Here is a 15,398-nt window from a genome sequence, read left to right on the forward strand (position 1 = left end):
CTGTGGATTTAAAGCAGAGCTTATGATTACTGGAAAAGTGTCCCCTTCTCCCAGAAATGCATATTTCAGGGATGGTGGTAATGGTTTGAGCTCGGGTTTAGGAGGTTTTTCCTCTTCCTGAGGAAATTTCAGAGGCTCTTTCAATTCCTCTGAATCCTCAAGATCAGGCTGAATATCTTTAAAGATATCTTCCAACTCTGATTCAAGACTCTCAGCCATGTTGATCTCCTTTACTAGAGAGTCAATAAGATCAACTTTCATGCAGTTTTTTGGTGTGTCTGGATGCTGCCTGGCATTGACAGCATTCAACTTAAACTCATCCTCATTGACTCTCAGGGTGACTTCCCCCTTTTGGACATCAATGAGAGTTTGTCCAGTTGCTAGGAAAGGTCTTCCTAGGATGAGAGTAGCACTCTTGTGCTCCTCCATTTCCAGCACTACAAAGTCAGTGGGAAAGGCGAATGGCCCAACCCTGGCAATCATGTCTTCAATCACACCTGATGGGTATTTAATGGAGCCATCAGCAAGTTGGAGACATATCCGGGTTGGTTTGACTTCTTCAGTTAAACCAAGATTTCTGATAGTGGATGCAGGTATTAGATTGATGCTTGCTCCAAGATCACATAAAGCTGTCTTGGTGCAATTACCCTCTAGTGTGCATGGTATCAGAAAGCTCCCGGGATCCTTAAGCTTTTCTGGGAAGCTTTTCAGAATGACTGCACTACATTCTTCAGTGAGGAGAACTCTTTCAGTTTCTCTCCAATCCTTCTTATGACTCAAGATCTCTTTCATGAACTTGGCATAAGAAGGTATTTGCTCAAGTGCCTCTGCAAATGGAATCTTTATTTCAAGAGTCCGAAGATAGTCTGCAAAGCGAGCAAATTGCTTATCCTGCTCCTCTTTGTGGAGTTTTTGAGGATAAGGTATCTTGGCTTTGTATTCCTCAACCTTAGTTCCTGCAGGTTTACTTCCTACAGAGGTGGTTAGAGAAGCCTTTTTAGAGGGGTTGTTATCAGCACTGGTGTCTGTCTGATCCCTCACTGGCATTTGATTGCCAGAGTCAGAAGCTGGAGTGGCGTTGGACGCCAACTCCTTACTTGTTCCTGGTGTTTGAACGCCAGAACTGTGCTTCTTTTGGGCATTCAACGCCAATTCCTTGCTTGTTTCTGGCGTTGAACGCCAGGACTGAGCATGGTTTGGGCGTTCAACGCCATCTTTCCACCCAATTTCTGGCGTTTGATTGCCAGAATTATTCCTCTCCGGGCTCTTAATGTCCTCAGATGGATTTTGGGTAATTTGCTCATTTCTTGGCTTCCTGTTATCTTGAGGTGGGGAATCTAATGTTTTCCCACTTCTCAATTGAACTGCTTGGCATTCTTCTGTTATTTGTTTTGACAGCTGCTGCTTTGTTTGCTTTAATTATACTTCCATATTTATATTAGCCATTCTTATCTCTTGTAGTCTCTCTTTGAATTCGGCTAACTGTTTTGTTAGAAAATCCAATTGCTGATTGAATTCAGTAGCTTGTTCTGTAGGACTCAGTTCAGTCACTATTCTAGCCTCTTCTTTCATAGAAGGTTCACTGCTTAGGTACAGATGCTGATTTCTGGCAACTGTATCAATGAGCTCTTGAGCTTCTTCAATTGTCTTTCTCATGTGGATAGATCCACCAGCTGAGTAATCTAGAGAAATCTGAGCTCTTTCTGTAAGCCCATAATAGAAGATGTCTAACTGAACCCACTCTGAAAATATTTCAGAGGGGCATTTTCTTAGCATCTCTCTGTATCTCTCCCAGGCATCATAAAGAGATTCATTATCTCCTTGTTTAAAGCCTTGGATGTCCAGCCTTAGCTGTGTCATCCTTTTTGGAGGGAAATATTGATTCAGAAATTTTTTTTCCAGTTGTTTCCATGTCCTTATGCTAGCCTTAGGTTGGTTATTTAACCACCTCTTAGCTTGGTCTTTTACAGCAAATAGAAACAGTAATAGTCTGTAGACATCCTGATCTACTTCCTTATCATGTACTGTGTCAGCAATTTGTAAAAACTGTGCCAGAAACTCTGTAGGTTCTTCCTGTGGAAGACCGGAATACTGGCAACTTTGTTGCACCATGATAACGAGCTGAGGATTCAACTCAAAGCTACTGACTCTGATGGAGGGTATACAGATACTACTCCCATATGAAGCAGTAGTGGGGTTAGCATATGACCCCAGAGTCCTTCTAGACTGTTCATTTTTACTTAGATCTATGATGGTAACAAGAAGATACCCAATTACCAAGAACATAGACCAACGCTCTAGCCAATTGGGCAGTAAATGTAACACTTGTTTTGAAGAAGTATATATATATATATATTTTATAACTGAGAATAATTTTTTTTGAAAACTAATGTTTTGAAAAGCCACACGAAAAACAAGAAAAGAAACAGAAAAAGAAAAACTAAAGATCAAACAAGAAAAATAAACAAGAACAACTTGCAGATGAAGGAAGAACAAAGAACACAAATTTCAAAAATTTTAAAAGAAATTTTTTTTCTAATCTAAGCAACAAAATAAACCGTGAGTTGTCCAAACATGAACAATCCTCGGCAACGGCGCCAAAAACATGGTGCACGAATTTGTTACATGTCAATGTCAATAATACTATCTTTTCACAAATTCACACAACTAACCAGCAAGTGCACTGGGTCGTCCAAGTAATACCTTACGTGAGTAAGGGTTGAATCCCACGGAGATTGTTGGCTTGAAGCAATCTATGGTTACCTTGTAACTCTTAGTCAAGAAAACAATTCACTTATCAAATTGAATTGCAAGGAATAAAAGGGCATGAAATAAATACTTGTTATGCAGTAATGGAGAATATGTTGGAGTTTTGGAGATGCTTTGTCTTTTGAATCTCTGCTTTCTCTCTGCCTTCTTCTTCACGCATGCACGTCCCTCCTATGGCAAGCTGTGTGCTGGTGGATCACCTTTGTCAATGGCTACCATCCTTACTCTCAGTGAAAATGGTCCAGGTGCGCTGTCACCGCACGGCTAATCATCTGTAGGTTCTCAATCATACCGGAATGGGATTTACTATCCTTTTGCGTCTGTCACTACGCCCAGCACTCGCGAGTTTGAAGCTTGTCACAGTCATCCACTCCTAGAATCCTACTCGGAATACCACAGACAAGGTTTAGACTTTCCGGATTCTCAAGGATGCTGCCGATGGATTCTAGCTTATACCACGGAGATTCTGATTAAGGAATCTAAGAGATACTCATTCAATCTAATGTAGAACAGAAGTGGTTGTCAGGCACACGTTCATAGGTTGAGAATGGTGATGAGTGTCATAGATCATCACATTCATCATAATGAAGCACGAATGAACATCTTAGATAGGAACAAGCGTGTTTGAATAGAAAACAGAAGTAATTGCATTAATTCATCGAAACACAGCAGAGCTCCTCACCCCCAACAATGGAGTTTAGAGACTCATGCCGTCAAAAAGTACAAAGTTCAGATCTAAAAATGTCATGAGATACAAAATAAATCTCTAAAAGTTGTTTAAATACTAAACTAGTAACCTAGGTTTACAGAAAATGAGTAAACTATGATAGATAGTGCATAAATTCACTTCTGGGGCCCGCTTGGTGTGTGCTGGGGCTGAGACTTAAGCTTCTCACGTGCCTGGGCTGTTTTGGGCGTTCAACGCCAGGTTGTAACCTGTTTTTGGCGTTGAACTCCAACTTGTAACCTGTTTCTGGCGCTGGACGCCAGACTGCAACATGAAACTGGCGTTGAACGCCAGTTTACGTCATCTATCCTTGAGCAAAGTATGGACTATCATATATTGCTGGAAAGCCCTGGATGTCTACTTTCCAACGCAATTGGAAGCGCGCCAATTGGACTTCTGTAGCTCCAGAACATCCATTCCGAGTGCAGAGAGGTCAGAATCCAACAGTATCAGCAGTCCTTTTTCAGCCTGAATCAGATTTTTGCTCAGCTCCCTCAATTTCAGCCAGAAAATACCTGAAATTACAGAAAAACACACAAACTCATAGTAAAGTCCAGAAATATAAATTTTGCCAAAAAACTAATGAAAATATACTAAAAACTAACCAAATCATACTAAAAACTATATGAAATTAACCCCAAAAAGCATATAAAATATCCGCTCATCAACGGCAACCTAGGCAAAGGTGATTCCAAGGGTCTTGACAAGGCGTATTCAATTCCCATCCTCCTTTTTCTAAGGACTTCCACCTCTTCACAAGATCTCTTAATTTCAATCATTTGTTCAACAATTTTATCTAAACCTTTTTCCTTACTCAAATCATAAATGGGAGGACGAGAGAGATTTACCTCCACATTGCTTTCAAATCCAATGGGGGAAGGTTCTTCATATTCAAAGGATTCTTCACCACTAAGACTTGGTGCTTGCTCTTCCTCACCATGGGAACTCAATTCTTGCTTTATCCCATCCAAGGCTTCATATGGAATATGCCTTGGAAGGTGTGCACTTTCCTCCCTAGCATCAATTTCAATCATCTTGGAGGGGTTTTCTTCAACTCTATGTTCCCAAGGAGGTTCCGCATCTCCTAAGTCTTCAACCATTTCTTCCTCTACATCAACAATTATGGCTTCCTCCAATTGTTCCAATACAAAGCAACTTCCCTGATTCTCCACTAATCTCTCCTTCATGTTATGCTCTTCATTTGATTCTCCACATGTAGCCATGGGAGTTCCTTGAGTGTTCAAGCATTGGGATGCCAACCGGTTTACCACCTCATCCAAGGCAGCCTTGAATTGTTCTACATCCCTTTTCATCTCCTCTTGTTCTTGAACAAGAACATTAAAGATATCATCCATTGGAGGTTGGGGTGAATGGAAGGGTTCATCAATTTGGGGGAAGGATTCAGAGTCGGAAGGTGGTTCTTCTTGGTAGAGTTGTGGTGGTCTAATATTTTCCCTTCTTTCCATTTGTTGCACAACACACTCCATGGTTGCTTGGAATTGTTCCAATGTCTCCTTGAAACGATCCTTTGACTCTTGCTCCTCTTGGATATCATGAGTAGGATCATATGGCTCTTGGATTGAAGGGCATGAATATTCTTCCATGCGAGGTTGTGGTGGAAAGTAGTATTCATCTTGTGGTTGGAAATTTTCATACATTGGAGGTGGTTCATCTTGGTAATAATATGGAGGGGGTGGCTCTTGAAAATGTTGATGTTGGAATGTTGGTGGCTCTACATGTGGTTCATATGGCTCATATGGTTGTTGGTAGGATGGATATGGATTAGGGTCATATAAAGATGGTTGGTGAAAGGTGGCTTGTGAGTATAGTTGATGGCTAAGTTGAGGATATAGCTCATAGGTGTATGGTAGTGGTTTTTGGAAGTCACAAGGGGATTCACCATAACCATTGGATTGGTATGCATCATAGAATGGCTCTTCTTCATAGTGCATTGGTGGAGGTTATTGCCAAGAGGATTGATCATATGCATATGGCTCCTCCCACCTTTGGTTATCCCATCCTTGATGCACATCTTTATTGAAGTTCCCATTTCCTGCAACATAGTTGTAATCACACTCATAGCCAAAGTGAGAATTCATAGTGTAAAGTGAAAATAAGAAAAAAAAGCTAACAAGAAATAATGAAACAAAGTCCTAAAACTAGCAAAAACTAACAAGCAATCCAAAAATCAAGCTATTCACAATATTCACATATATATAATAACCAATAACAAAACACCATTGCAAGTCCCCGGCAACGGCGCCATTTTGATGAACAGACTTTTGTGTGGTTTAGAATTTCTCAAATGAAACCTCGTTGCATATATAGTTTCTAAACCAACAATAGCCCCTTCATACAAAATTTTTGGTTGTCACAAGTAACAAACCTCTAAATTTATAAACCGAAGTATTTAACCTCGAGTCGTTCTCCCTAGGAATTACAATAAAGTGCCTTATTATTGGTTATGGAGCATGTTTTAGGGTTTTGATAAGAGACATGAAATGTAAATAGCAATAAAAATAAACTAACAACTAGAAAAGCTCTTGACAAGGAATAAGAATTAGAAGTCCTATCCTAGTTATCCTCCTCAATTGTGACCACAATTGTCCATTGCTACCACTTAGTTAACCTCTAACCATGGAGGAAAGTCAAGTGGATGAATTAACTTGATTCCACAAGTCCTAGCCAACTCCCAAGGGAAAGACTAGCTTTAGTGGTATCCAAATCAATTTGCAACTTCTAATTATCAATCTACAAAGGAATTAGATAACTTAAGCGTCACTAATTACTCTACCAAAGCCAATAGGAATAAAATCTATACTAAAATCCAACCAAGCATTTTATCAAACACTTGGAAGGCATAAAAGGAAAACATAGTAAATTGCAAGGAATGTAATTCTACACTACTCAATTGCTAGGAATTAAACAATAACAAAATCAAATCAATAATAAAGGAACATAAATCATAAATTGCATTGAATTGAAAATGGAAGAACACAAATGCATCAACATAAAAGTAGAGAATTACATGAATTAAATGCAAAACTAGAAAGAAGAAGAGTAGAAGAAGAAGAATTACAAAAGGAAAAGTAAATCAAAGCATGAATTAAACCTAGATCTAAGATGGAAATATCCTAAGAACCCTAATTCTAGAGAGAAGAGGGAGCTTCTCTCTCTAGAAACTAACCTACATGATGCTAAGTTACAAACAATTGCTCCCTCTTTGTTTGGACTTCAATTCTGCATGAAATACACTCAGAAACAAGTTAGATTTGGGCCTGGGCAGCTCAGAAATCGCCCCCAGCGTTTTGTGTTTAAGTGGGTCATGTAAGAGTATTGGCGCATACGCGCCATGTGCGCGTGCGCGTCAATTGACAAAATCTTCATCCGCGCGGATTCGGTATGTACGCGTGCGCGTCTATAGGCGAGACCACTTTTGCGCGTGCGCGCCTCGTGCGCGTGCGCGCCTCGTGCGCGTGCGCGTTCTTTGATGCATTCCCAATCTTTGTTTCTTCATGCATTCTCCCCTTTATATGCTTTTCTACTCATTTCTTCCATCCAATACTTGCCTTATAAACCTGAAATCACTCAACGCACACGTCAAGGCATCGAATGGAATTAAAATGAATCAAAATTACCAATTTTAGGGCCTAAAAAGCATGTTTTCACATTTAAGCACAATTCAAGGGAGAATTACAAAACCATGCTATTTTATTGAATAAATGTGAGAAAAAGTGGTAAAATCCCCCAAAATAAGCACAAGATAAATCACGAAATCGGGATTTATCACTACCCAGGTAAATCTAATCCCACTATCATCTCCCTTCAGTTGGATGATATCCTTGAGTATAGGGTCTTGATGAGCAGATATTTTATACACTTTTTGATGTCATTTTCTTATTGTTTTCAGTATATTTTGTTAAGTTTTATTATGTTTTAGTAGGTTTTAAAGCAAAATCTACTTTTTGGATGCTAATTAGAGCTTTTGTATTTTTCCTATGATTTTAGGTGGATTTTGGGTGATTTTGGCAAGTTTTGGCAAAGTTTGATTCAAAGGCAAGGAAAGCATAGCAGATGCTGTCAGAATCTAACCTCCGTGCATTCAAATGAGCATTTTTGGAGCTACAGAGATACAATTGACGCGTTCTCAATGGCGTCAGAAAGCTAACTTCCAGAGCTTTCCAGCCCTATATAATGGTTTATACTTTTTTTCAGATTGCTCTGCCCAAAATGGATGTTGAACGCCCAAACTACCCTTTTTCTGGCGTTCAACGCCCAAGAAGGACCAACCTCCCAAGTTGAACGCCCAAACTGGCGTTCAACGCCACAAAGGGAGCAAGGAAGCAGCATGGACACTCCCTAGTGGGCGTTCAATGCCCACTCCCTCAAGTTGGATGCCAAGCTCATCCCAAACACTCACCAAGTGAGCCTAGAAGTAGATTTTAGCACTCCTTAGCTTAGTTTCACATATCTTTGTAATTTTAATTTTAAATAACATCTTTTAGGGTTAGCATCTCCTATTTAAGGAGGAGAACACTTAGGAATTAGGCACACCTTCGAGGGAGGATAGATACCATTAGACACACCTAAGTTTCTCTGTACAGTTTGAGCAACTAAACCTCCTAAGTTAAGGTTAGGGGCTCTACTGATTCCTATAGATTAATGCAATTACTTTTCTACTTCAATCTGTGTTTGATTCTATTCTATGATGCATTATTGTTCTTCATACTAATGAATCTCGATTCTACATGAGTTTCTTATGAGTCCTGACCCAGATAGTATTGAACTACAGCTTGAGGGTGCATCACGGGTTCTAACCGAATTATCTGGACTAATTGGGGTATGTGACATATAACCTCGTTAGTCAGGGGCAATTGAGGTTCCTGTGGCTCTAAGGGCTAGAACCATAAGAGCATCAGTGTCTGATCCGGAAGATCCGACCTTGTCGCTGGCGTTTTAAGTAGGATCATCAAAGAGATTGAATTGCGCGCGCTTCACCCTCTCCCAGATTGATCTAGTCCGTTCGGATGTTTGGTCTGGACCGGAGGAAATTAATGACCACGACCAATGGCTTAATCACTTACAGCCTTGCTATTGAAGGAATCATTCATCATTGGAGTAGTGAGTATGACATGTTAATCCAGAAGAAAAAGCATCTCCAAAGCCTTAACTGACTGCTAATTACTGTCTTTATCTTGTTCATTTATCACTTTCATTATTGTTTGTTTATGCGCCTACAACAATCAAAACTACCTTTCTATTCGCCTGACTAAGATCTGCAGGATAACCACAACTTGCTCAATCCGGCAATCCTTGTGAGATTCGACCCTCACTCACCTGAGGTATTACTTGGACGACCCGGTGTATTTGCCAGTTCAGTTGTGCGAGTCACAAATTCGCACACTAGGTCTATTTTGACCACTCTTCTCCCTGCCTTCAATGACTTCACTGCCAGAGAGTTATCTGACGCAACTAGAATCTTGTTCATTCCTGGATTTTTATCCAAAATAATTGTTACTTCTACTTCTAGGCTTGAAGTTGCGACAATTTTTGATGTCGTTCTTACAACCATTTTTCCTTTTCCGTCCTTGTCAACTACAGCCACCACTGCCTCACCCATTATTGCTTTATAGGGTGCATCAACATTCATTTTCATCCATGGTTGTGGAGGAGGATTTTAGGTAACATGTCATCTTTTAACTTTTGCTTCCGTCTACATTATTGTTTGCTCATCCATGATTGCTTGTGTGTATTCCTTGTCCATTATTTCTTCTCTGATAATTGTTGCTCTTGGCTTAATTTTGTTGCTTTGATAAATTGCATGGTTCCTTGACTTCCAAACCTCCCAAATCAGGAACGTCAATTTGCTAATCCATTGTTCCTGATCTTCCTTGACATTATCTCTAATCTTCTTTATACACTCTTTTAACCACCTTCCAAATGAAGTAATTGAATCTTTTGTGGGTATTAGTTGAATTTGTGCAACGAACCACACTGCCTGAGTCCATAGACATAACAAAATAACATGTTCTGTGCTCTCTATCTCATTTTTACAAATTTGGCAGGTTGGTTGCCTAACAATTTTTCTCTTGTATAAATTTTGATTTACTGGAATTATACCTTAGACAACTTTCCATAAAAATATTTTAATTTTTTAGGAGCTTGAATCTACCATAACTCCCTCCATTGCCTTTCAAATCGATACTAGTGGATGCCAATTAGGTTCACGTTCCCTCATTTCCTTTCTAGCCATGTGATAGCATGTTTCAATTTCATATTTCCATCCGCTCTATCAGGTTAGATTAATTCATCATCTCTATTAATAAGATTGAGTGGAGTTTTTAAAAATTTATCCCTTACTTCTTGAGAAAAAGGCTGGTCTATTTTCACTTTGTCCTACCCCCTCTTTCGAAGTAACTAAATCACTTACATACTCAATTAATGGATCTCTATTGCCGTATATTTGAGCCGCCGGTCTTTGATTTTGCGGCGGTTTAAAACCGCCGCTAATCATTTTAAAAAACGCCGCTATGCTCCGCCTCTGCTGTAGTGTATTGAGCCTGAAAACTCATTTATCATCCCACACTATCATTTTTCTTCCATTGCCTATTAACCGTTTGCAATTTCTCCTAAAAAATTCCTCCCATGTATTAAACTTCTCCGAAAGCATGAAGCTTTTTTGTGATCTTTGGCTTCCTAGAATGAACAATTTGAAAAGGTATATAACTTTAAGTGTCCTGGCTCTAACAAAATTTGGATTCTCTAGAATTCTCTATGCTTACTTTGCTAGATGAGCCACATTTTGAGTATAAATCCTTAAAACCCAATCCTCCATTATTCTTGCTCACGGTTATTGAATCCTATTTATTTTCAATGAATTTCACGCTCTTGCCTAGATGAAACCCACAAAAATTTTGCTACCCTCGCACTCAATCTTTGACAATAGATCAAAAATTACATTCATGGCATAGGTAGGAATCACCTGGACAACGACCTTGATCAAAATTTCTTTTCCGGCTTGGTTCAAAAGTTTTCTTTCCATCCATCTAATTTGTTTGTTACTTTTTCTTTGATCCATGCCAAAACTTTATTTTTGAATCTCCCATAATGACCAGGTAGTCTTAAGTACTTCCCAAGGTTATCCCAAGTCTCTATGTCTAGAATTTTTTCTATATCACTCCTTTTTTTGATGGAATAAACCTGATTTCTAAAAGTTAGGCCTGATTTATTCAAGTTGATTCGTTGACCTAGCACATCCATATATTCATTAAGGATATAGACAATTTGGTAGACTTCTTCCTCAGTAGATTTCGGGAGAATTATGCAATCATCTACAAATAGAAAAAAATAATTGGTACAGTAGCGCTCATTCTAAATCTGTGATTGCTCTTTTTTTCTACGCTTCTTATATCAAAATAGAAAAGAATTTAGCTGTAATTATAAACAAATATGGTGACAAAAGACCTTCTTGTGTCAATCCTTTTTAGGGCACTATTCTATTTGATAATACCACATTCACTTTAAATTTATAGGATGCTCATGTGAGGTTGTGACACATTTCATAATTAGCTCGTTCCATTCTTTTTGAAATCTAAAGGCCTCTAGGACCTTTTTTATAAAATTCTACTCCATCCAATCATACGTCTTGCTTATGTTTAATTTAATTACCAATTTTTTTTCTCCTGTTCTATTTTTTCACCTTAATCCATAAGAAGCTTCTTAAACTATAAATATTATCCTGAATTAGCCATTTATTAACGAACACACTTTGAGTGGAAACACTACTTTGTCTAGTACTTTCCTTAACTTTATTACCAAAATTTTTGAAATAATTTTATTGATGAAGTTACAACATGAGTCTTAGGTGATTCAAGATTTCTGACTGCTTCACTTTTGGTATCAACACAATCATAGTATTGGTTACACATAGAAGGAATGTTGATTTCACAAGCCTTCCTCGAAGTTTGGGCTCAAAACATGTCGGCCTCAAATCGCAAGTCCTAATGTGCAACAGAAGCACGGAAGATTCAACTCTCCTCCTACAGCGATTCATGAAGAATGTTGAAGACAAGCACCCTCCTTCAAAAACGATAACATTTGGCCGTTTTCTATTTCATTTTTAACGATTTACCACTCTCGTTTTTAATTATTGGAAAAGTATAAGTGGATAATAAAAATACTAAATAATATAAATAATAGATATATCATATGTTCAATTTATTAGGTGTACGAATGATTTTTCAAATATTAAAATTTAGGTGAATAATTTAAAAATGTAGTGTATTTTTATTTTTTTTTAGGCTAATTTTAGAGTTTATTTTTTCACATTGTTTACAAAAACTATTTTCTAGCTAGTAAAATTCTTAATTATTACCGCACTAATTAGTTTCGAAGTAACAAAAAATATAAACTTAAATGTTTATGCCACTTGTAAATATTTGAATATCTGGTCAATAAATAGCCAAGCATACAAATATAGGTGGTGCATATAGTTGTTCATATCTATAGCAAGAGATGGACAAACATCATCCATGGACACACATGATCAATTGCTATGTTCTTTTTCTCAGAGCAACAAGTTTTCTTAGGAAGAGGAGGAAGAGCCTTTGGGCACAAAAAGAAATTCCTTGAACCCAAGTTCATCACCTTCTCATCTCGCTCCAAACCTACATGCACAGCCAAAATCATACACATATCCTTATTACATTATCATGAAATTAATTAATTAATTAATTAATATACAGAGTTCTGCATATATATATATATATCAGGTCATCAGTAAATTGGGCATCAAAATTGAAAGAAAAGTTAGTTGTTAGTTATTACATGCAACATTAATAATAATGGTAAGCTCAGATATGCAATTATAATGAAACTGATTTCAAATAATTGTTGTCTGATCCGTACTTTTTATTCTAGATAATTAAGAACCTTAATAGACAAGACAAATTTTTATCATCATATTCATTAGTCAAATTATGAAGACATTAATTCATAAATGAGTAACTAAACATATATGAACATTATTTTTAGAAGATTCTATTTTATAACATAATTTAAAACTCCCTTAAAATGTTTTCATATGAACAGTCTCTCTGATTATTATTTTATTTATTTTCTCTTGGTATATATTATGGAGTCATTTTGAGTTTAAGGAAAGACAATAGTCATATGATGAGTAATTTAATAACAATAATGCTGCATAACTTGTTAAAGATTTTAAGTTACCATTCAGGTGTCATATTATAGTCTAATTTATTCAGTGAAAATATAGATAGAGCAAGAAAATGAAAAATAAAAGATAAGATAATACTAATAATTACTTTCAAGGGCAAAAGAGGAGTAGTGAAGGTCATAGCGGTTAGGATCAGTGTCCTTCAAGAATGGTCTCCTCTTCTCCTTCTCATAAAACGCCAATGCTGCCTTCACCAAGTCGCCGACGGTGTCCTCTGCCGGTATCACCACTTGCATGGCACCCGGGCTATTCTCTAATGTCACGTTCACCAACAATTTTGCCGGCCGTCGAGGACTGTTTCCTCCGTTTTGCATGGCGAAAAATGGAGGAACCCTCGGGGGCGTAAGAGATGTAGGAACTAGTGTGCGAATGAGGCCGGAATTTTTCTCTGGCAGCACATTTTGGAGTTTAATACGGCGGCCAAAACCCAACGGGCCGTTATCGGAGATTAATTTTCTCCGATGACCCTGTTGTATAGGAGTCATGCTTATTAGGATAAGTATTTTTGCGTTTTCTTTTTCAAAGCTGCGCTATGTTTGCATGTATTGCACTTGAGGCACTTGAGAAGCAAAAGTATTGAGGGAGCTAGTCCTATTCCTAACTTCCAAGTAAATACTAACAATGCAAGCAGAATGGAGATATAAAATGTAAGGTTTTGTTTGGATTATTATAGGAAGCTTCTCGGAAAGTGTTGAATCAATTTATGTGTAGATATCGTTTTTGGCTAAGGAGTTTTAGAATTAAAAATGATATTTAAGTAATAAAGAGTAACGGTAGAGAGAGAATAAAATAAATATAAAATAAAATAACTTTAGACTAATTTAAATTGATTTTTATCGTTCCCAAACATTTTTGTTAAGAGTAAAACCATGCAATGACAAATCATTTAGATCTTTAATCTTTTTGCTTACACAAGCTCGCTTCACAACTTGGGTTGATTTTTTTAAATTTTAAGTGTACTTTTGTTAAAATGATATGATACTTTTTATTTAATTCAATATCTAGAAATTGATATGTGATTTTCGCTCATACTTTCTTCTTAAATATTATCAAATTTCTTTTGATAAATTAATAAATAATTCTGAGGACATGTTGGAAGAGGTAGCGGCAAGGCAGAGCCGGTAGTACTTGTACTTTCTTACGAGTGAAATTTCCTACGAGTTGGTGGAGTCTGATGTCTTTTTTTGTTTGTGTCCTTTTAAGGTGACGTTTTGCATGGACTCTATCATAGCCGTAAAGGTAAACTAACAAAATTACCTTTGATTTTTTAAGACGCTGATAAAAATATTTTTATTTTAGGTAAGGATACAAATATCCTTAAAATTTTTTAAAATATATTAAAAATAGTTATGTTAGATATATATTTTTAAAAAATACTTAAAAATTAAATTTAAATATTATTTTTTTGCAAACATAATTAAAAAGATAGACAACTTTATTTTTTAAAAATTAATAAATTTATGCTAAGTAGATTTTTTTTGGCCAATTTTTTTATTTATGACCAAGAATAATTTTGAAAAATAAAAATAAAATTTTAGAGATCAGCATTTTATCTATTTTTTAATGTACTTTTTAAATAGCAATGTTATATGACTAATAAATATTATTATTTTGAATAAGCACTTTACAAGCAATAGTTTAAACCTACATTTACAACTAGGAGCGGAGTTAGATAAAATATTAGAGGGGGATCAAAAATATTTACACAATAAAATAAGACTAAAATAAAATTTTAAAGGAGAATAAACTGAAATTTACATATAATTTACATGTAAAAATTTAAAATTAGGAGCCATTGCCCCCCTCCCCCTTCTCACTATGTGGCTTCGCCCCTGAATTACAACGCACATGAGTTTACACACAAAAAATACATACTTTCATAAAAACATTAAAAAAATTATAAAAAATACTAAGTTATTAATGTCTTTCATTCCCAAACTTTAATTTGACTCCCAAACATTTCGATTATATATTGGCACTACAAAAAAACAGCTCTATTGCCACGCTTTTAAAGCGTGGCAAAAAGAGAAATAAAAAAGTAATAGAAAAAAATTATATTTTTAAAATAATATTTTAATTTTAACCAAAAGATAAAAATAACATAAAATATATAAAACAAAAAATAACATATTATAAATATTATGAACAAAATTAAAATTTTAATCAAAATATTAAAAATTAAAATAATACTTTATTGTAATAAATAAATTTTTTTGTCTTGGTACCCTAATAAATATTACTTTTAGTCATACACACTCACAAACTCATGTATCTTAACAAATATTTGAATAGTATGTTGTTTTCTTCCTTTTTTTTTTTTTCTTTTGGGTCAAGTTACATAAGGTTAGAGTTGAACCTGAAATTTCTAGGCGAGAAAGGGAGACATATGACATTGAGCTATAGGTCATTGAAAATAGTATGTGAAATGACCTAATTTCTGGTAGGTCGGGATCACTACCTATTATTAGGTTCTACTTCTTAGTTAACCTATAAGATTCTAGACTCTGTACTATTTATATACATATGAGCCTGTCGCGTTATCGGACTCACAAATATTTACCAAATTTTATATGTTTTGCGGTTTCAATCTTAGAAAAAAGCTGAGAAATACCATACAGAAAATAAATAAAAGCATTTATCACTTAATTGAACCAAATAACCAACAAG

General features: G+C 36.3%; 1 protein-coding gene across 1 annotated transcript; it reads right to left on the bottom strand.

Moving 5' to 3' along the window:
- Nucleotides 11,903–13,339, bottom strand: LOC107618097. Its single transcript, XM_016320034.2, has 2 exons — nucleotides 12,820–13,339; nucleotides 11,903–12,162 (listed from the first exon to the last, which is right to left on the bottom strand). Exons 1-2 carry the CDS (start codon nucleotides 13,214–13,216, stop codon nucleotides 11,999–12,001), a joined length of 561 nt encoding a protein of 186 aa, XP_016175520.1. The 5' UTR covers nucleotides 13,217–13,339; the 3' UTR covers nucleotides 11,903–11,998.

Source organism: Arachis ipaensis, chromosome B01 (assembly GCF_000816755.2).
Source record: "Arachis ipaensis cultivar K30076 chromosome B01, Araip1.1, whole genome shotgun sequence".
NCBI lineage: Eukaryota > Viridiplantae > Streptophyta > Magnoliopsida > Fabales > Fabaceae > Arachis > Arachis ipaensis.